The 22,893-nt window shown below is 39.2% G+C and overlaps 2 protein-coding genes across 2 annotated transcripts; both read right to left on the bottom strand.

The window, feature by feature from the left end:
* Positions 1–2,880: 2,880 nt before the first annotated feature.
* On the bottom strand, positions 2,881–12,837 carry LOC135463302 (A disintegrin and metalloproteinase with thrombospondin motifs 1-like). Its single transcript, XM_064740562.1, has 9 exons — positions 12,795–12,837; positions 11,927–11,952; positions 9,491–9,596; positions 8,391–8,555; positions 7,444–7,591; positions 6,700–6,846; positions 5,835–5,886; positions 5,032–5,181; positions 2,881–3,038 (listed from the first exon to the last, which is right to left on the bottom strand). The coding sequence occupies exons 1-9, from the start codon at positions 12,806–12,808 to the stop codon at positions 2,881–2,883; spliced, it is 966 nt and encodes a 321-aa protein (XP_064596632.1). The 5' UTR covers positions 12,809–12,837.
* Positions 12,838–14,527: 1,690 nt separating this feature from the next.
* On the bottom strand, positions 14,528–21,858 carry LOC135463301 (uncharacterized). Its single transcript, XM_064740561.1, has 4 exons — positions 21,724–21,858; positions 20,206–20,417; positions 18,186–18,278; positions 14,528–14,551 (listed from the first exon to the last, which is right to left on the bottom strand). The coding sequence occupies exons 1-4, from the start codon at positions 21,827–21,829 to the stop codon at positions 14,528–14,530; spliced, it is 435 nt and encodes a 144-aa protein (XP_064596631.1). The 5' UTR covers positions 21,830–21,858.
* Positions 21,859–22,893: the final 1,035 nt, after the last annotated feature.

Below are 22,893 nucleotides of genomic sequence, written 5' to 3'. Positions count from 1 at the left end.
TCCGTATCGGCAGCCTGCACAGTTTGTCACACAAACCAGCGTATTAGTTAACAAAATCTACACACGTTTATACATTTATTTATTTGCTTATTGTGTAAAACCATACCCATGAGTTGATAATTTATATGGCGGTGGTCACTTTTGGTGGGTCGAGGGAATCGGAGCGTGCAGAATTAAACACCGTGCTTTAGCCTTGGTACTGACCAAGTTTTCCACGTGTTACGTACGTACGGCTATTCACACTGTATTGGTAGAAGTCAAGAGGTCATCAACGTTAAACCGTGCAAACGACCACAGGAGCGCTGTCGATGCTCATTGCTGGCAAAGCTCACAAATACTGAGAGCCGGGGATATATATATATATATATATATATATATATATATATATATATATATATATATATATATATATATATATATATATATATATGCACGATATTCAAGGGAGGTAACCTACATACGAGCGGGAGAAAAACTTTCTCCTGTGATATATATACGCATTAATGAACTGGTTTGGATGACTTCATATTCCACAGAATGCTATGCGCCTAGGTAGTAAGGGGTTTCAGGGGTCCAGGCCATTCTGATCAACAAAGGTCAGGCCATGGAGAACGACAGCCAACTGTCCACTGATAACCTGTGTTAACAATGATTTAATGTCGAGAGACTAGATCTATGATGACAATAACAATCTTATATCCCAGGACAAAACTACTGGGAAAATGTCGAATCTCAGTAAAATCTTACTGGTAAACTAGCTGCGCATGGGCTTCAAATTGCAGACTCCATAATACTATGGTGGCTCTTTCTCATTATTTGTATTTGCTTCTGGATCAGTTTTTCACAAATAGCAACTCTGATTCTCTGATTCTCAACTTTAACTACGTCATCTGTATTCCATGTCCGGCATTCCTATACCATTCGTAGTCCGTAATGGGCGTTCCACGTCGATAATCGCAAGATCCATTTCTAAAACAACGTTTAACACTAGCTCCCAAAGTCCTTTGATAGTTATTCAGTTTTACTTTACCTAAAAATGTACTTCATGTAACATTAAAAACTCAATTTACCTATTCTTTCAGATTTATTTTTTAAAATCATTATCACTGGTTAGATTTTATTTATTTCTTTATTTATTCATTTATCTGATTGGTGTTTTACGAATCATTAAAGAATATTTCACTTATACGCCGACGGCCAGCAATAAGGAGGAAAACGCTCAGACCCCGGGGGAAACGTGCGACCATCCGCAGATTGCTGACAGGAATTCTCACGTACAATCGGAAAGGAAAGAGAAGATTAAATAATGCAAATACATACATGCTCCTAACACAGTTTATATCTTGGGTGCAGAATACTGTAAATTTTAAATGCCATAAAATTGATCATTTAGTCCATGTATCCTGCTCCTCCACATCATAACTTTACTATATACTTACCGTCACATGACGATGTTTTCCCATTCAACACTTTTTCATATTCCTGGCACGTTCGGCAGCATTTGTCCGGAACAGTCGGCTGGTAACAGGCGTAACTCGGAATCTCCGAGCAGTTCTTACTTTTGTCATAGCAGAGGCATTCTGAAGGAAAAGTTATTCCTATTCCATTCTTACATTATTTTATCTTGTAATTCTTCAATAATTTATTACTTAGTATTAAAGTAATTAATTTATATAAATGCAGTCAGGTAGGGACAATTGTGCTGATCTTGAATGAAAGTCGGCATTCTGAGTGACCGTCCCGGATAGCATAATTGGTAGATTGTCTGCTTCAGGAGAGGTAGATCTAGGGTCAATCCTGGGTCGAGTCACACCTAAGACTTTAAAAGAGGAAGTTGTAACTTCCTCGCTTGGTGTTCAGCATGAAGGGGATAGTGGAACGACTGGTTGACCGGTATCAGTATAATGGCTCAGGCGGGGCGCCTTACTTGCCTTCGGTAAGTCGTCTCAGTGAAGCAGCACTAGATAAAAGAGCGGTGGAAATCCGTCCTGCAACCAGGAGGTACATTACATATGCCCTAAGGATTCCTTCGTCGTCATATGACTGAAAAATTGTTGAGCACGACGTTAAACCCCAAGCACTCACTCACTCACTCTATCTGAGTGTAGAAGGACATAAATTTGGCAGACCATGGTAACTGACCTTCTGGTGATATCAGCGGTATGCTGGAGCAGTATTCACAACACAGGGTTCGTACATCCTCGCGGAGACAGTCACATGGATTAAGAAGGGCTGATTCACAGCCGGGGCGATCTCCATACGGGCATTCTGAAATGGAAACATCGAGCAGAGATCGTGTTCATTTTTGTAGCTTTCAGATACAGGCGGGGATAGTCGAATAAAGGGATGTCAATAAAGTTGACAGCAGGTCTGTACATGGTTAAAATTGCTTTGAGTTTTCTCCAGGTCGATTTCGACAGAATCAAATATTTAAGAAGAAATCCCTAACTGCAATGGATTGAAAAACAGTCCAAAGAAATCAACATGGACAAAATGTAGATACAAAGATAATTTATTTAAATATAGGCGTAAATTTACGATCTACAATTAAGTCTTTCTTAACACTCTACCATTTATTCCCTGGAAACATGCCCATATATAAAGCCTTGCGAATTGTTATACTCCATTCCTTGATAAGAACAAAACGTTCGAAACTCCAGTCGAAATACAAAGATCTAGGCAGTAGAGAAAGGCCCAATTGTTTTTTTATACTATATTTGATTATACATGTATCAGCAGGACCACATGGGGATATTCTTGAAGAATATTTTTTTACTACAGACAGCCTGCAATACACCGAGATATCGATTAGTAGTAACTATGGCCCCTGCATCACAGCATTTCGCGGTAATATGAATTTTGTAATTTACTTTCTCAGCGCTAGTCATTTATTACAGGACTTCTGAATGGCCTACCAGCGTTGTCCTTATCTTTCAGCATGTCACATGTTTCGCAGCACAAATCGTTATTGTCGTAACATTGCTGTCTCTTAAAATCTGCACCTGCGCAAACTTCACCCCTGTCGCCGAACTCACAACCTGTGAATACAGTGAATGTATTGTGTTCACATTACATCATACGATTATAACGCTCTCATATAGTGTGAACGACAACATTTAGGTAGCACCCATACAGTAGTAGTTGTAATGTGATGAAAACACAGCATTTTGCAAATAACATCATTGCCTTTTGAAATCGTTCTGTTTTAAGACATGGCGTGTATGTTGCTGTGTTTTAGGCATGTACATTATTAAATGAAAAAAAATCTATCAGAAGTAAAGTGACAAGAGTCACAAAGTCACAAGCACAAAGTCAGTTCTCAAAGACTTGCGTTAAAACAAACACAGATACAATGCTGTAAGATCGTGCCACAAAAAAATAAAAAAGCAATAGGAGCAATGAATACATTAGGCACTAAAAATTTTAAGCCACGTCTTCCAAGCTACAATATTGCATCAACAGACACCGGTGACGTTTGCAGTAAAGTTCTTGTCTGCCTACCATTAGGTTCCTTTCTACAAAAAATGAAAACACCAATTAACATAACCATTCAAATATACGGCAAATGCAGTGCACTCATTGGCTTAAAAGACGCATTTTGAAAAATACTGGATGCAAATCAGACAAATGAATAGAACAACGGCACGGCGCTCCTGTTCAACGAGACCTGCACGTGTAGTCAAGCTAACCTGTCAGGTTTCCAGGATGGCATGTCTGACAGCAAGTGTCAGCGTTCTGATAGCATAGTCTTCTCGGCATATTGCGGCAATTCACATTTTTATCTCCGCACTCACAGCCTGAAATAAGATTGAAAATGAGTTTAAAAGGTTCTGTTGTCACAAGTAAAACAAATACTGTGTTGACTACAAAAGTCTGCTGTTTTCAATGTGATTTTGGTTCTATTCCAGTCGATGCTTGCTTTCTTTCCGTTCGTGCGTCGAAAGGCCTGCCAGCAGCCTGCGGATGGTCGTGAGTTTCCCTTGAGCTCAACCGGTTTCCTCAAACTAATAAAACTGGCTGCCGTCGTATAAGTGAAATATTGGAGAATGCGGCGTAAAACTCCAATAATTAAATAAATATATAATTTTACGTTTGCTGCCAGTGACAAAGGATAGGTGGTTTACCCCTGAATTAACCTACAAGTTCACGTGGCTAGCGTACGAGGCCCGAGTTATCACCGTTTACCCGTTATCAGCCATTACGGTCTGCGTTTGGAGCATGCCTGCACGTGCATTGTTTTGCACAGCGCATGTCCCGCTTCCAGCGCGCGGCATTCCTTCTGTAAACATCGGTTCACGTTTCGCCCCAGTGCCACAGGGATAAACGTTTACAGTTATTAACATTTAGCCGTCATTACGCATATTGACATGCAAATTAGCAGATATCAAAATAATCCACATAAATCATGTTTCATGAATAAAATACTTTACAAATGTCTAGTACCATTAGTTATCGTGCAGGTGGACGTGTAACATAGATGAAAGAAAACCCAATTGTCTACAAAATAAAAGAGGGTTACGAAAGCTTCGGATGTGCATGTCTCTTACGTTCCTGCAACGTTTCTTGTTGGTAACAAGTACAATATGGAACACGTGTGGTGGGGGGAGTCTACTGGAATCAGGAGACTATTACATCTGTTTCGATTTGGGGTATGTAATTCTGTGCATTTTAGAGTGTGAAGTCTTTTTCAGCCACTCGTGTTTAGTATGAAAGTTTGCTAAGACAATAATGGAATAATGGAAATGGTCCAAATTGGGCAGGTATGGATTGAGTTTACTGATGAAGGTTTGATATTCTCGACAGGAGGGTACAAGGTCCAGGTAGTAATAAAGCAGTGAGTGACTGCCAATTCACATTGTTAAGCTCCTGTTCTAGCTGCCGGTATAGGAAAGTCCAGATTTTGGCTGTCAACCTATGTCAACATGGCTGCTTTCTTACAGCTTAGGCATGATGAGCAACAAGGCTTATTGGGCATAAAATGTTTGGGAAAATTATGAGCAATTATTAGGGATAATGTTGACCGTTACTTACCCTTGGTTCCGTTGCAGTACATCTGACAAGACCCACAACATAGCCTGGGGGCATCTCTCGAATGACACTTCCCGGGAAACTGGCTAATCAGCTGTGCGCAGGTCTGACCGTCTACTACTTGGCCCGGCTGATCACCAAAGGGACATGACTCTGTTTGTCACGAGAAAACCGAAACTGTTGAATATGCTACGAGTTCACATGTACAGAAAGAATGTAATATTATATTTCATCGGAGTATAATTATGACCATTTGATCGAGGAAAGGTCAAGTAATCTCACTTTAACAGGTAGACAACAAGGTACCCGGACGTGAATTCAGCACCGGGCTGTGCCTTTTTTCGCGAATCTTGGGGACGTTTAGTATTTAGAGACGTTTAGACATGTTTTCTCATCACCACCTTAATCCAAACATTGGTACAATGCAGTCTGGGTAACCAGAACTCAATAGTAATTATGGTAGCAAGTCTGAAGACATAAATGTGTAAAAAAAGCGGATAAATGGGACACTGGTCGACTGCTCAATTATGTCTAAACCGCAGTGAAAACAATCGCCTTCTGTCTCTAACGATGGAATGCTCGCGTATTTTATTGGTGTGACACACAAAGAGTAAATGTACACTGGGCGAAAAATTGGACTGAGTTTTACAAGTTCCTCATCTGTTTGTCTTTCTCAGAGCCTTTATCACAGAACAGACACATGTTTCCTCAGACACAAAGAGGGCTTTATCGATACGGCCGACTCTCATAATACAGTGTTCTGCATTTGATGCATAATTATACGAAGGATATCTGCCTGTACTTACCGTCGACTTCGGGGGCCGCTTCATCTTGCAGACACATACCTCCCACACACCACTGAAAGTACAAATGTGGACGATAAATGCCAAAGGACATTCTGAATTCTATTCTGTCAAAATTAACGCTTTTTAAGGGATGTTAGAGTAGATCATGCTACTTATAAATTGTAATATTTATTTATTTATTTATTTATTTGATTGGTGTTTTACGCCGTACTCAAGAATATTTCACTTATACGACGGCGGCCAGCATTATGGTGGGTGGAAACCGGGCAGAGCCAGGGGGAAACCCACGGCCATCCGCAAGTTGCTGACAGACCTTCCCACGTATGGTTATAATATAAATTTATATTATGGACCACATAACGTTATATCAATAAAAGTATTCTGTTGGAATAACGGAACAAGTGTGTCATATATGAGCTATTGGTTTGTAAAAATAGTATGATCGATTCTGCCATCATTCGGAAATGCATGTCTATAGTATTCTGTCTATTTTACAGATCAATTATCAGAGTGTATTGGGCGGTTAGCATGCATGCAGCGATATCACCAATGGCGATATTCGATTTGTCAACAAAACTGGGACAGTGTGGCATTGTATGGCATTGTATGTACTTTTCAACAGTCAATTGGAAAATCACTACAATGCCTAAATAAATTGGTACATAAACTCTCGCATCATAAAACCAAACATTGAGAAACAATACTGTACTGTGTTCTGATATAAGGACCCAGGCTGAATGCCCTCAAGGGGAGAGAACTCAGCGATTTAGCTCTTTATAAAGCTCTATATATGAACACAAAGTTGCGCATCGTAAGACCTGCAATGAGAAATGGATGTAACGCAGTCTGGACAATGGGGACATACCTCAGTGATATATTTCTGGTTAATTCTCATACTCACTCGTTTGTTCCCACAGGTTGTCCCCCTTGCCGGAAATAGGATCAATCCGTTCTTAGAGGGGTGGCAGCATTGCATTCCATCACATATACCACGTAATGGAACATCTGGCGACTAAACAGGAAAGGAAACACCATCACCAGGTTTTATTAAATGGGTGTTAAATATCATCAAATATCACAGAGTCGGCATATGGAATTAAATGATTATGTTGATAAGGCTCGTTTTTTTCACAAAGCTAACCTAGGCTATTAAGTTGACTGTAACTATATATAGTTACATTATAACGTTCCATAAAAAACATATGTTAAATACATATGTGGCCATACTTGATAGTTACAATGAACTGAAAGCGGCCTAAGATACTGACTGCAGATCATAATATATCTAGACACGTTTATGCAGTTACGACAGAAACTAAGACACCGTTCCCTTCAATGAAAGGTGAATGTGTTTGTTAATTTTTTCGTTCATATATTAGACTTAATAATATATAATATATATATTACGCTTGCTTAGAAATTTTCGATGGTTCATTTTGATTTATTTATAATAACCTGAAAATACTGATGCAATTATGAGAAATCAAGGAAAAGTTTATTGTCGTCTGTGAGCGAGATTGTGCTTTAAAGTCAATCATACCAGCACACATGAGTTAGCAACATATACAGAATCCTTTAAATAAAATGAATTTGTATTTTCGGAAGATACCCGGCAGAAGTAGAATCCAGTTCCGAATGAGAGTTCACACTGCTTGTCCACGCTGTAAAACAGTCCGAGCGCTTCGCTAGGTGGAGTGATCGGAGCATCGCCAACATTTCGTACAAGAAGGCAGTTGTTATTTTCTCTGGACATTAAATACACATACATTGTAATATAAATTATTTAACAGATGTAAGAGAAGCTCAACCAGTTTCAAACACTACATATACTAGTATAGCTGTACGCAACATCGCGCACATTATTTACTGTTCATACCCTCATTCTCACTAGTCGTAGGTACTTGGTGAAAGTGGGCAGTCAACTATTACCGCAAAATAAAGTTTGTGACGAGGTTTTCAGTCTGGAGTGAGAAATGACCTTATTGAACTGATCATAACTAAACCGGAACTAAAAAATGGGACCCAAACGGAACTAAAACCAGGACCATAGTGCGTTTGTTTTCTCTCATCCCATGTCTTTTACCCGAGTCCGTTGCTTGACAAATCCTCAAGCATTTCATTTTTCACACTTTGTTGTGCTATTTACAGTAGCACCTAAGCCTAAGGCCATAAAGTGAGCATTTGCTACTTAAACATGTAAACCATGCTCTTTGAGGAACAAACAGTGTATTTAAACAATGAAATGTCACAGACGTTTGAGCTACATTGTATTTTCCTGTAGGTCAAGAGCTCTTTTCTTGTCTTCATTTTCAGTCTACCAACAGTTTTGCATAATTACATAGGCAACGTCTGTAAAACATAAATCATTATCTCACTTTGCTGTTCAATCACCAGTCAAACATGAATCAGCTGGTTGTAATGGTACAGTCAGTTTGAACGTAAGTAAATACTGTAAAGATACAGGTAGCCTTCGTATTTGTATAGTAACGATTGTAGATCTATTCCATTTCGCTTAATAAATATAGTGTGTACTGAGCTTTTACACTTTGTGGATACCTGTTTAGCTTGTCGACGATTCGCCGGAAGTCCTGTATGGAGCACGCGGAAAACGCCCAGGGGTTTACACCTATCGCTGGATTTCCTGGGTTTATGGTAGCAGCCATGATGAAACCGTCTTCACTGTTGCAGATATTGCCCTCGCCATCATGACGTGCTCCAAGGCTGAAAACCGAAGGTACATTCTACGATTAGTATACGTCCTTCTTCAGATATGCACAGATGACTTCAGTTCATTGGTTGTCAATGCTCCATAGTCCTTTACATGTCTTGGTGACAATGAGCCGTCAAGAGACAACAAGAGTTCTTGGGGTGGTCCCACATGTACATGAAGCTCGTATATGGCATATCTTGAACTCGTTCCGCCGTTGAAAATATGTGTGTCACGTGTGAGACATCTAAACAAGCTAAACAGTTAGTTACTAGCCAATGGCGAGTGGTACACTCTGGACATTCTGGTATCCTTCATCCTTGATTCTCTGAGCAGACGAATAAGTGAAATGTACAGCAACTACTGAGGCTGACGTTTAATACCAATCAGTCAAATAAATACATCTGAAGTCCCTGAAGCTTATTAACATATAATATAACTTACTAAACATATGACAGATCCATTTTCAAAGCAACAATACAGGAACGTGAACAAGTGGTATCGAGTCAGTTATTTGGGACTGATTATAACAGCTTGCTTATATGTTTGATAAGGGTTTAACTTCGCTTTCAATGTTATGTCAGTCATATGACGACCGTATCTAGTTGTAACAGGCCCCGGCATATTTATGCCATGCCAAAGACACCAGACACCATTATGTCTCAATATACTGACATAACTGGGGTTATTTTCCTAGTGTTGAATGCCCAGAGAGGTAGTACCAAGATTACAAGATCGTAGGTTTGACTCTATTCGGGATTGAACACGTGTCTGCCGTTTGGGAGGCAGAGAGTCTATCCATTATACCACCGCAGCCGGTACATAATTGTACGTTGTAACTGTATTTAAAAATAAAAATCATAACCACAATGTATGGTTTGCATTAAGTTGACATTCATCAGATTAACTAACATTTAACATAAGGATATATTTATCTAGATCAATCTACCTATGTCCAAGTTCATGTGCACTGACCAACGCTCCAACAAAATCAAACGTGTTTTCCACGGCAGATACACTTAAGTCTGTGCATATAGTACCCACTTCTGCCAGTCCTACAAAACACACAAACGAAATCTGAATCAAAAATGTCAAAATATCTTTAAAATGCACAGATATATTGGTATGACGAGACCCTCGCTGGTCGAGCAATCTATAGCGTGCTATACTAGAAGCCTCTGACACATTAGACACCCATATAAACTTTGGTTAAAAAGATGGCACAAACGACTACAGCTCACGACCTTTACATAAGGGGGTACGTTTTATATGTATTTTACAAATGCGGTCATTTCCTGTAAACTACACTGCAGCCATTCCATAAAAGGAGAGATGGTGTTCACACAAAAGTGCAACAGGATGGAAGTTATATTTAAGTGTGGCGGGAGGCGGGTCGCTAATATTTGCATTACATATATTGTAACCGTATGGAGCCTCACGGCGAACGGGATATTTCAACAGAACCACCACTCGTGAGCCTCTTTAATATCTCCCCTGTGAACATTTGCATAGCTTTGACGTAAGTTTCTACCAAACTACTTACTAGTATGCAAAATGCTTTTCGACACTGTTGCTAAATATATCGAAGTATGTTTTATTTTCTTTTAAGATATGAAGCTGTAATTCGCTGTTGTTTAGCGTATAGAAGTTTCGAAAGGTGAATATTTACATCGCTATCGAGCGATGTCCGCCATGTTTCAGCGAACTTCATTTACCGACAGGTATGAAGTCGGAACCACGAAATTATTTCATATCAAGAAATATAACTTAGCTTCCACAACTCTATAGTATAGTTTATACTTATCTGCAGTCGTAAATTTTCTTCTATAATCGCTTTAAACAAAGGAAATCCACTATTTAAACGAGCGTTTCTAACGGCAGCGTTTCCCTTGGCGCAATGTTGTCTGCAATCCGATCTTTCGTTAATCTAACTTTGGAGAACAACCATTGTGGTCTCGTCCGATCAATTTTACCTATCGATGTAGAAAATTATAGCGAGTTTGTTTAGGGTGAACTTTGACAGATGTGAAGTGTTTTTCTGTGTCAAATCAAACTTTACAGAAACTTGTCAGGTAGTGATTTTTACACCATGCTTTCCTCATGCGTACACGACCGCCTATATTTTGTTGTAGCCAGCGAGAAGCCTAGAATTTAGCGTTGGCTCCACCCTCATTGTCAGAAAATATAAATACAACTGAATCTGTAGAAATGGTGGAGATGGTCTGGGAAGGGGCTATGAGAAGATAGTCTCAGGGGCCTGAACTGTTAGATTAAAAATACAGCTATTTAAAATAAATTCTCATAATTTTAATAGTACCGTAATACAGACCGTAACAGCACGATACATACCATATTACGTTTTAGTGCACATGAACTGACGGTACTAGGTATCGCGCAGCACATGGTTTAGTGCACATGGACTGACGGTACTGAGTACTGCACAACATACTAGATACTTGAAGCAATGAACTAATAAGCGATTCCTCAGAACATATACATATAATTGAGCTTATGAAGTTTGCTTTATTTTTTATAAACTGTTGTTTTATTGTTGAACCTGAAACAAGACTTTGGGAGTGTTTTAATGTGATACAGAGAAGTGTTTTATCAACATGATATTGTACACATTCTCCTATAAACTGTAGAGTTGTGCAGCAAAAAAGGTAACAGTATTTAGATTAGCGAACCTGTTGGTAGCGGCGTCTCAGTACATTAAATTCCGCGAAACCACGACTACCAAGAAAACCAGCTGTATATACCACTTGTATGGAGAAGACATCTGTTTATCGTATAAGTTAACAGTGATAGATTCCAACATGTAAGGCAATCTATTGACTGTTTTGTGGAAGCTTACCATAATTGTTTAATTTAGAAGTTCCGCTACAAAGCAGTGATTTCATTGGCGACATTATACAGAGACAGACATCCACTCCAGTTTCTAAAAGAAGAAACCTCTACATAAGTCACATTTACATCACTCCTTTATCGCTCAATTTTATATAACCGCTATTCCCTGCCTCATACCTTTTGTCATCAACACAACTAAGGCTTATTTTTTGTGCACCTGCAACATCACTTTAGCACAGGGTACCTCGTCTGTTTGCCGAAGATTTAACATTTAATGCATTACAAATTGCACATTTACAATGTGGCGCATTGTAATGTTTATAATGTGGCGCATTATCACGTTTACAATGTGGCGCATTATCACGTTTACATTGTGGCGCTTACTGACGTGTACAATGTGGCGCATTATCACATTTCCAGTGTGGCGCATTATCACATTTACAGTGTGGCGCATTGTCATTCATTAATATACATTACCACATATTCCTAGCCCAGTGAGACAAAGGTTAATAAATAAACAAACATACGCATTACTCACCATTTCTCTGATTGTTGATATCGTACCTGGTAAGACATAAACGCGAGAAAAGTTGAAATAGGTAATACACTTTTGCCGTCATATTAATAAATCTGTGACATTATTTAAATGGGAGTTAGCGCCTCAGCGCGGCGCAGTGACCCAAGAGCGTCTCACCAATGCGGTCTCTGTGAGTTCATCTTATGAGTCCATCCCTTGCTGACTTCCTCACCGGCCGTACGTGAGAAAGCCTGTCAGCAAACCTGCGGATGGTCGTGGGTTTCCCCCGGTTTCCTCCCCCTCCATAATCCTGGCCGCTGTCGTATAAGTCAAATATTACCGAGTACGGCGTAAATTACCAATCAATTAAATAAATAATATTATTTAAATATGTATACCGTTAAAATAGTAAACATTTCAAGATTGAATAGGTCAATCTTTGTAACTTAAACAGACTACCAGCATGCCGTAAAGAGCTAGAATTGGCTAAGCCAGTGCCCACACAACCAAACCCAGCTTATTCCGTTGTCAAGTAGCACCACGTGTATTGATTTACGTTCCAAACGTAAAGGTGTTAACTCCTGTATTCACATAAATTCTTCTGACTACCTCTAGCTTGATCTTTAACGAACGCATTCTAAAGAGTATAAAAGGTAGATAAGCATGAGCCCTGGCAAAAGCAAACAACAAACGTGCTCTCTAAGCGGACCATGTACTCCAAATTCTCCAAAAAAAAAATAAATGTACGAAATCAATAAGGACATATAAAGCTTATTTCGCTCTAGCTAAATGTTTTGATGATTGCCATCAAACGATTTAGATTTTGTTGTGGATTAAATCACTAATCCGACTTTCTTCACACCATCAGCGAATGATAATGCGGACTTACGCTGTTATCAACATCACGTGATCAAAGTCCAGAAATGATCTATGACTGGAATGCTTGAGCCAATTAATTAAATTGTTGAGAACTTGGCGTCCATCAATGATTGGTCGACTGTCGCTGTTAGGGGGCGCTGTCTTGTTGGTCTCGGTCCACGTGGAGTCTGCTGCAGTCTACAAGCGACACAGCATAAAATCAGCCTCAGGTCAACATTGACAAAATGTCAGTATCGTATTATCCAGAAGTCGCATAAATCGCAGTGAGCATTTATTAGCTAGAGAATTTGAAGCAGTCAATGCATAATAGCATTTATTAGCATAATTAGCATAATTCTGATGGCCCTGCTAAAACGAACCCGGAAGTTCGTGGGAAATCCTGTCTACAGCCTGCGGATGGTCGTGGGTTTCTCCAGGGGTCTGTTCGTTTTCTTCCCACCATAATGCTTGCTGCCATCGTCGGCGGAAATATTGTTGAGTACGGCGTTAAAAATCAATCAAATAAATAAATAAACAAATAAATAAATAAAACCTGCTATTCACTTATTTATTTATTTCATTGGTGTTTTACTTTGTATTTAATGGTCTTTCATCTCGTACATACTTCATTATAGTGTGTTCTTTGCCTTTAAATAAACAGTTGAAGACTGCAGTTATAACAGTTAGTGTCGTTATTTCCGCACGCAAAACATTGTGTTAACAGCGTTTAGTTTACATTTTTCGATATGAACACACACGATTCTTCCCTCTTCAGTTTTCAAAAAACAACAGTGTTGTTTATAAGGTGTACTTCTGTGACGGCGGCCAGCATTATGGTAGAAGGATACCGGGCAGACCCCGGGGGAGACCCACGATCATCCGCAGGTAACCTGCTATTGAACGCCATGTGATACAATATATCAGACATATTACAATATTTGTATAGTCCAGACATGGATATGAATGATTTAAGGTCTAATTATCTCACAGCGACTTTTTACTTCTCTTGTACTCACCTATAAACAAATATTGTGTATACGTTTTAAGCTTTCCTTTCAACACAGAAATGAAGAGGACATACATAGAGGACATCTATGTACATATAGATGTACTTACTTTCGCTGTGTATAGTCCAGATAGAGTCACTCTTAATGACATGTCATCCTCCCTTATACTCTGGTAGCGGAGATCAATCTATGGAATTTAAAATAAATAAAAACACAACTGTAACAAAAAAAGTTCATTTTATCTCACGGTATTAAATCAATTTTTAAAACTTAAAACGTAAAATCTATGCGTCGGAACTGACGTACACCAGCCATCACCAAAATGAACGTTCCAGGTCAGTAATCACACACATTCTCTTGTCCTTCAGGTAATGCAGTGCACATTTATTCATTTATTTAATTAATGTTTAGGCCGTACTCAAGAATATTTCACTTATACGACGGCGGCCAGCATTATGATGGGAGGAAACCGGGCAGAGCTCGGGGGAAACCCCGACCATGCGCAGGTTGCTGTCAGACCTTCCCACGTACAGCTGGAGAGGAAGCCATAATGAGCTGGACTTGAACTCACAGCGACCGCATTGATGAGAGGCTCCTGGGTCATAACGCTGCGCTAGCGCGCTAACCAACCGAGCCACGGATTCCCCTGCACATTTACTGTTTATTGTACTAAATGTTGAACGAAATCCTTAATAAACCCACCGAGTTAACGAGAAACGCAAAATAGCGTCGCAGAAGCTTGTCGGCAAAATCCGTATCATTTCCAGCTTGATTCAACCAACTGGAACATAAAAAATGTGCACAGAAATTCACATTGAATGAGAATACCAAAAATAAAAAGAAAAAAAAAAGAACCAAATCTTTGTTTAAACTCGAAAATCATAACGCTCTTATATATAATCTAGATAATCGGATATATATATATATATGATTTATCTGTATATATAATAAAAAAACTCGACTGAATTGAGAATATGACAACAAACAATTGCTACTCACAAGGTGTAAATGGAAAAATCAACGACGATCAGCATTTCTACCTCGAGTTGAGTTGGTGATGTCACTTCTCTCTTACTCAAAACACGATTTTTGGGATTAGGAGACCTATCTGGAAACATAATCGGCAATGTGATAATGTGAGCCAGTTGACATAATTTAGCGACACCACACCACAAAGGGGGTGGGGGGTGAGGTGGGTGGGGGGGGCTCCGCGGATGAGGTGGTTAGCACGCCAGCGCGGCGTTATGACCCAGGAGCTTCTCATCAATGTGGTATCTGTGAGTTCATGCACAGCTCATGCTGGCTTTCTCTCCAGCCGTACGTGGGAAGGCCTGGAAACCTTTTCTTGGGCTGTGCCCTGCTTCCTCCCACCGCCGTCGTATAAATGAAATATTCTTGAGCATGGGGTAAAACACCAATCAAATAGATACACGTATAAATGTACACCACAACCAAAGTGATGTAAGAAAGTTTTCCTAACGTTACACATCCCAAGGTATTTTGTTAACAGAGAATTTGGGTACCGACTTCTCCATGGAGCTTCAAAGCAGCTGATGTAAATCGAAGTGTTAGTTGTAGTTCAAGCATTTATTTATTTATTAGTATTTGATTTGGTGTTGAACACCGTTCTTAGACCATACACACCATGTTGTGTACTTGAATTGTGCAAACAAAGACGGTCTGAACAATCCAAGACTGTCTAGGGCCCACGTGATAGAGAGACTGTAATGTAGTGCAATAACACAAGCAGTTATTCAATCAATGCGCAGCGTAAACTCTTCTTTTCAGAAAAAAGAGCCTGTATGTTTACTTAAAAATCACCTGTTCGTGACAAGAAAGAATCTCACTTTACCTAGAGAAGTTCAGAAGTATTTACTTAGACTAGAACGTCATTGAACACAAGCGGCTTACTTGGTTTTCATCATAAAAGTCATATTGTTTGAACTGTGTTCACACGAAAGCGTGGGCCAAGGTTGTGGGTAATTTGGAAAGATCCATTTATCTAAGAGGTTGGAGAGAAGCTGTTTTTTTTTTAAGCTTAAGAGAACAAGAAAATCTCTTCTCAGCGATGCCATTACTGACAGTTTTAACTCTCTGCGGGTGAACGTAAAGTTAAACGGGTCAGTTTGACGCCCAAAAATAATGATCACAATGTTAGAATTCAAACGAACAACTTCTGTCAGCTAACAAAGGTACCCTGTTTTCATGACTTGTTGAAAACTTTGCACGACCTTATATCAGTTGCTGTGATCTTAAAATAAGAGCAAATATTTAATTTGCTAAAAGGCGTCACTGGTCTAGATTTTCAAGGAGAAGTTAATGACCATGATAAACGCCAAATTGTACAACAAAAAGCGCCCACGCCATGCTCTGAGACGTTGTGTCCACATAGTATGGATAAGTTCTCTACTAAAAAGACTGCTTTAGACGTTTTTATCAGGGCGTCCCAAAGACGTAAATATATGAGAATTGTTCCCTTGACTTCTCAGGTAAATGACAGCGAAATATACAACTCATTTAAGCAAGTGTGACATCAAGGTGCTCGAATAGCACAAGAACATCACGTGTGACATCACAATTATTTGTGCTACGACGTCACACTCGAAACCGTCATGTTTCGTTTCCTGAAAACTTCGTAAACAGTATATCAGCCAAGTTTGATGTAATTGCACAAATAAAGGTCACGCCATTCGTTATTTCTAGCACGATATACGATTTGTTTTAACTCTTTGTTAGTTATTGTAGATGTTGTAGCCTGTGACCAGTACCTTTACTTAGAAGTTGTTCTGTACTGCCATTCCAGTACCTTTGACCCCAAAATAGTGTATGTTAACCAAGAAGAAATCTCCCTTTTATAACTTTATTTGAACTGAGGGTGAATAAATATTGGATAAACAGAATAATGCTGGGAGCAATATTGACTTTGGGATATTTCATGAAAAACTCATACCATAATCTACCCTCTTCATGATGCCTGAGTCATGAATGAACATTCAATTACAGGATATAAAAAACATCTATGGATCTAGAGCCGAAAAGGTTGTCTGTATATTGTGCACTGGCAACCATTATTGTATCAAATGAAACGAAAAGACTTCAAGGGGGACACAACCGTTCACAAATAAAAAAAATGTTTGGTTTGCTTGGATTAATCCATTAATGAAAAAATCCATATGAACTACTTTTTTCGAAGTTTCAAGTTTTGTAATAGCACTCCAATATACCTGAAATGAAGTAGTCTTGCCCAAATGATAGAAGTGCCCTGCTTGGATAAACTCGATGGCTTCGTCCTTCACCCAGGGTAAAGTTTCTGGAGAAAGGGTAGATGCAATACAACACCCCTTCATAAATGAAGATACCCTCCTGCAATTAAATCAGTCATTGTTACTATCATAAGCTAAGGCAAAACAAATAATCTTAGAGGCATATTTAACGTAATTAATTTTTGGGGTGTTTATTTTTGTGAATGAGGTTTTGCGCCGTGTTCATGGAAATTTTACGTATAGGACATGAGTACTTGTCAGGTTTAAGGGTGAAAAAAAACAACGCGGATGCCAACAGAGACCGAAGCAAGGGAAAGTGACCAGGAGCTTGGTTCTGTCTCGTGACCTCCTTCCACATTTAATTTAAGTAAACGAGATTTTCAATGATATTTATCCTTAAAAAGCAGTAATGACAATGACTCAACAGGAGACCTTGTTAATATCATATTACTACGTTATTGCCCTTCAAAAATTGACACTATTTTGTTAAACTGTCCACCGCTAACCCGGCTCTGGAATCACGAAGCGACATTAGACTTAAGTCAAAAGTTCACATAATTTTAAAATAATAATTTTCTACGAAACAAGGCCAAAATATTCCTGGACTACGTACATGTAAATTATGGGTAAGTTATCGTCAAATAAATTTCAGCTAAAATAACAGAAAGAAACACACCAAATCTTCAATGATTAAAATTTTGGCTCAAGTCTAAGATCGTTCCGTGGTCCCATTGTCAGCCGACCAATACTTGATAGTATCCACTACACACCAGCTGACATAGCTAACATTGCTCTAAAACGATACCGTTGCATGAGATATGGATTGGCTAAACTCGTATACAGAAAACCAAAAAAAAATCAAATTTATCATTACATGTACATCCTTTGTTGACCAATCTGTAAAGACACCATTTACTCCTTAGTCTCCAGTAATTTGTCTACATAAAAATACTAGAAAATTAGTTATACATGTTTATATTTCTTTTTTCCCTTAGTTTGTAATCTGGACTATTCAGTGTGAAATAAAGAATTATTATAATTATTATAATTATTATTATTATTATTATTATTATTATTATTATTATTATTATTATTATTATTATTATTATTATTATTATTATTATTATTATTAACAGTGATCAACATTCTCACCAGATATCGTAATGTTCGGGAATTGTCGGGGTCAGTTATGTGATGTACCAGTATAGACGCTCCGTTTTGTACATCTTGGTAAAGTAAATAATCCTGAAATGTAGAAATATTTAAAAACATATGACAATAGCTTAAGACTTGTTAGTGGCGACTAAAAAATTATGGCCTTCATAAATATTTTGTGTATATACGTCATGAGCACGAGTTGTTGTTACGAGCCCAAAATAAGAAATTTTAATGTATTCAGGTGTTCTACAAAATAACACGTCGTGTTCTTAAATGTGTACAGAACATACTACATAATATATACTCTCCCAAAAAAGAAACGCAACATCCGATTCGTTTTATCCAAATATGAATTTTTCAACATCATCTTAAATACAAAAATAAGCATCACATCACACTGAAATTTTCCACACTGGTTGTTCAGACTTTTAAGTTAATTACAATGTCAAAATTTATCACATTAAAGTCCATAGCACTCAGATGACGTCACTGCAAAGTCAATATCTGCTATGCCCACCATTAACCCGTAACACAGCGCGAATCCGTCTCGGCATAGACATGATCAATCGGCGAATACGGTTTTGCGGAATTCTTCTCCATTCTTGGTCAAGAGCCTGCAGCACTTCTTGCTGAGTTTTCCCAAGTCATCCCACAAATGTTCTATTGGGTTCAAATCTGGTGATTTGGACGGCCAGGGCAGCACTGTTACGTTCTGGTTCTCCAGAAAGTCAACCGTAGCACGAGCTGTATGCGGCCGAGCGTTGTTGTGCTGAAAAACTTCCCTACGAAGGTCCATTATGGGCAGCATGTGTGGCGTCAAAACCTCATCTCTGTATCGAGCGGCGTTAAGGTTGCCTGGGATGTGCACCAGTTGAGATTTTCGGGCGTATGATATGGCACCCCACACCATCACACTTCCTCCACCGAAATTGTCGACTTCAAGGACGCAGTTCCTTGCGAACCTCTCATTTCGGCGTCTGTAGACGCGTGTACGGCCATCTCTTTTCTCCAGCATGAATCTGGATTCATCGCTGAACCAGACTCGCCTCCAATTTCGCAGATTCCAGTCCCTTAATCTGTTGCACCATCGTACCCTTGCGCGTCGATGCTGTTGTCTCAGTACTACGCCAAAGTAAGGACGTCTGGGACGTAAGCCGTTTTCACGGAGATGGTTCCTGACTGTCTGTGCCGATATTCGTCGGAGACCTGGGACATTTGATGATGTTTCTGTTGCTGTTACGGTTCGGTTTCTGAGATGAAGTAACCGGATGTAACGGTCTTGGGCTGCCGTTGTGACCCTAGGTCGGCCATAACGTTGACGGTCAGCTGTTGAACCGGATTGCTGGTACCGTTGCCAGAGCCGGGAAATCGTGCTCCGGTGAACATGATAAAGTCTAGCGACTGCATTCTGTGATTCACCGGCGAGGAGTCGACCAATGACGATGTTCCGGATAGCGGTGTCTAGTCTTGGCATATCTTGGCAGGTTGGAGAAGCAACTTAGTGACTGAATTCAACGGAACGGTTATGTGTCTTTTATACCCATTAAATCCGCTTTAAAATACGGCATGATTCGCAGGTGCAACTGTCCTAAGTTTTTCTCTACGAATCCCTTGCGCAGCGTTACACAAAGGCCGACCCTTAAGTCACGTGTGACCAACAGACACTATCTGGTGTTCAAATTCAATTATCGTACATTTACATTATAATATGATCATGTTGTCATGTCTCAATCACGCCAATTTTTTGAAGAATTTATGATTGATCTTTTGGGGGGGATGTTGCGTTTCTTTTTTGGGAGAGTATATATTTAATTTAATTAATATTTATATTTTCTACGAGATTTTACGTTTACTTAGGAATCCAGAAAGGCAAGATGGGTATATGATTGTTCCTGGGCCGAATAAATGAACACGTTTACTTCGGTATCCTATAAGTTACTTGTTAGCTCGGACCTAACTCTTCCACAGGGTATAAAAGACTCTTTAAATAATTCACGGTGTGGACAGAACTGACCCGCAGTTCTGGTTCCTGGCTCCTCCTTAACTTTCCCTCCTCCGTTGACATCACAATGATGGGATCCTCTAGGTGGAATGTCCTCGTCAAATCTAGGTGGAGACTGTCGTTATGGATACGAATCACCACGCGCAGGTCCGACGAGCTGTCACGTGCATGACGATTCGTCCGATGTAAATTGTTCATGAATATGACATCAGCCTTGATGAAGTCTAGGATAAAGTAAATTATTTAATCATTGACGAACTTATCTGATCTAAGATAATTTATTTATTTCATTTATTTATCTGATTGGTGTTTAACCTATACGACGGCTGCCAGCATTATGGTGGGAGGAAACCGGGCAGTGCCCGGGGTAAACGCACGAGCATCCACAGGTTGCTGCAAACCTTCCTACGTACGGCCGGAGAGGAAGCCAACATGACCTGGACTTGTACTCACAGCGACAGCATTTGCGAGAGGCTCCTGGGTCATTACGTTGCTCTGAGATAATTAAACTGCTTAATAAAGTAGCACTTCATTATATGTTAGAGGGCTTTCGTTTCCTGCATCGTGTGGTCCTGCCAATACCTCTGACAGAGACAAATTCGACACTGACTTGCGTACGGTACCAGACATCTTTTCCGAAGGACAGAAACATTTTAAAACCAATTTAAACATCTGTTTCTGTAGAAGTACTTTTTATTAACAACTGTGTACAAATTAGTACACATATACACATATTTGTGTGCATACATTTGAACGTTTACCACGCGCACTGTGTACCTTTCCATAGTACACATCACGTTTCATATCTTGAGCTATACGTACACGTGTACAAAATTCAAGTAGGACACATTTTCTTTCTGAGAATATCGATTGAAGAAACCTACTTATCGGCCTAGAAATATCCATTCAGCAACGTGTCATTAAGTCAAAATGTTTACGAGCATTGGATAAATCAATAAATCAGCTTTATCGCTTGATAGCTTAACCAGATTTTTAACTGCTTCAGTGAGAAAGAAATTACATGAATGTACATATGTTTTAAGCGTGTTTCATTCGAAAGAGCTGTGGACCATTTCGTTCAATATTTTTTCACTAAATGACACATAAATGTACATTTTAAATATGACGAGGAGCGGAAAAGATTGAAGAAAACATTCTCACAATAACTAAAAATCGTAATATCACGATCTACACCAAAATTTTTACACTTGTTCGTGAAACGCTTTTACTCAAGGACTTTCGGTTTTGGAACAAGGAAGATGACTATAACTTTGGAGTTTTATTTATTCATTTAATAATGAAAATGTTTGTATATTTCTTCATTCATTTATTTATCTTTTTCGCTGGGTTACGCCATACCCCGTAAAATCCCTAAGTTTGAAATTCTCAGCAGCAGATAACATATGTTTCAAAACTTTTAGACAACTAAATCTGAAATGTTTTAAAAGACCTATAAATCACCAGATCTCTCGCAATTAGTATCTGAGTTTTCTCCCTACATTTTCGTAACAAATTCGATATCTCTCTTACCTGCCTCTTGTTGTTCGTCGTGACGTAAAACAGGTACAAGTGCCACCGTCAGGGGAGCAACGAAAACGAGCAGTCGTGAAAAAGCTGTCAAGTCCAAGAACGCCATCTTCCTTTACCGTTCTGCTTCGTTCCGAACTTCTCCCGGATATTATGATTCTGTGACGTCATTCGTCATTCATTCACTGGGCAGGATTATGTTAAAATTTTCAATGATCACATGTTTCATACTTTGTACAAGATTTATCCTGCCCTTATAAGTGAAGATTGAAAAGAATTAAACTGTTTTGGAAATAAGATCATAACTAGATTATGATAAGTGTACAATTTTATTAATAATTTATAGACGCGCTTCATGGAGTAGATTGCAGTGGAAAGAAATTGAGTTTCTAAAAAAAAGTGCATAATGATTAAAATTTGTGGAATTACTGAGGTATAACTTCATTTAATGTAGTTTGACATTTTTTTCTCCTTTTCGTTATAATTAAATGGCCGACGTGTACAAAGCGGCTTTGAACATACTGACATGGTGTCATTGTTAAATTAAATCTAAAGGAAAGGGAACATTGTTTCCTCCGTTTTAAAATTGTTGAATTTGACCATGGCACTTCCACACAATGCAATACTTGGAATAAATATGGAATATTTCACTTATACGACGGCGATATATGTCCTATATATATGTCGAATGAAACCGGAGAGCCGGGAATAAACCAATGTGCGTTGGCAGTCTACTGACGAACTCAACTTCCAGTGACGCAACGATTTTTACACGACATGGAGGAGCCGACGGAAAACCACCAACCTCCGGCACCCATATGACAAAGCCACTGACTTAACCCGGCCACAGAAACAGCAAAAGCTGTATTCAAGGTGTTAATGAGCCAATCTGCTAAAGCGTAAGAAACTTTTTGACACCCACATGACAAAGCCACTGACTTAACCCGGCCACAGAAACAGCGAAAGCTGTATTCAAGGTGTTAATGAGCCAATCTGCTAAAGCGAAAGAAACTTTTTATGCAAATGAACTAGCGTGCACCACCTCCATTTTAAAACTAGTATTTGGACCGTGTGTTTACAGGTCCAAGCAAGCCAAATGGCTTAAAGGACCGTTTGACCCAGGTGTCTCTCACCAATGCTGTCGCTATGAGTTCAAGTCCAGCTCATGCTGGC

This window comes from Liolophura sinensis, chromosome 3 (genome assembly GCF_032854445.1).
Source record: "Liolophura sinensis isolate JHLJ2023 chromosome 3, CUHK_Ljap_v2, whole genome shotgun sequence".
Lineage (NCBI taxonomy): Eukaryota > Metazoa > Mollusca > Polyplacophora > Chitonida > Chitonidae > Liolophura > Liolophura sinensis.
The sequence above is the reverse complement of the archived record's forward strand: the minus strand, read 5'-3'. Positions and strand labels throughout refer to the sequence as shown.

Excerpts from the sequence above, each read along its gene's own strand:
- LOC135463301 (XM_064740561.1), bottom strand. The coding sequence starts at position 21,829 with ATGGCGTTCTTGGACTTGACAGCTTTTTCACGACTGCTCGTTTTCGTT. Across the intron at positions 20,418-21,723 it reads CGACGAACAACAAGAGGCAG|ACTTCATCAAGGCTGATGTC; the intron begins GTAAGAGAGATA and ends ACTTTATCCTAG. Across the intron at positions 14,552-18,185 it reads CCCGAACATTACGATATCTG|TTGGTTGAATCAAGCTGGAA; the intron begins GTGAGAATGTTG and ends TTTATGTTCCAG.
- LOC135463302 (XM_064740562.1), bottom strand. Across the intron at positions 9,597-11,926 it reads TATCAACAATCAGAGAAATG|GACTGGCAGAAGTGGGTACT; the intron begins GTGAGTAATGCG and ends TGTGTTTTGTAG. Across the intron at positions 7,592-8,390 it reads ATCGTCGACAAGCTAAACAG|TTTAATGTCCAGAGAAAATA; the intron begins GTATCCACAAAG and ends AATGTATGTGTA.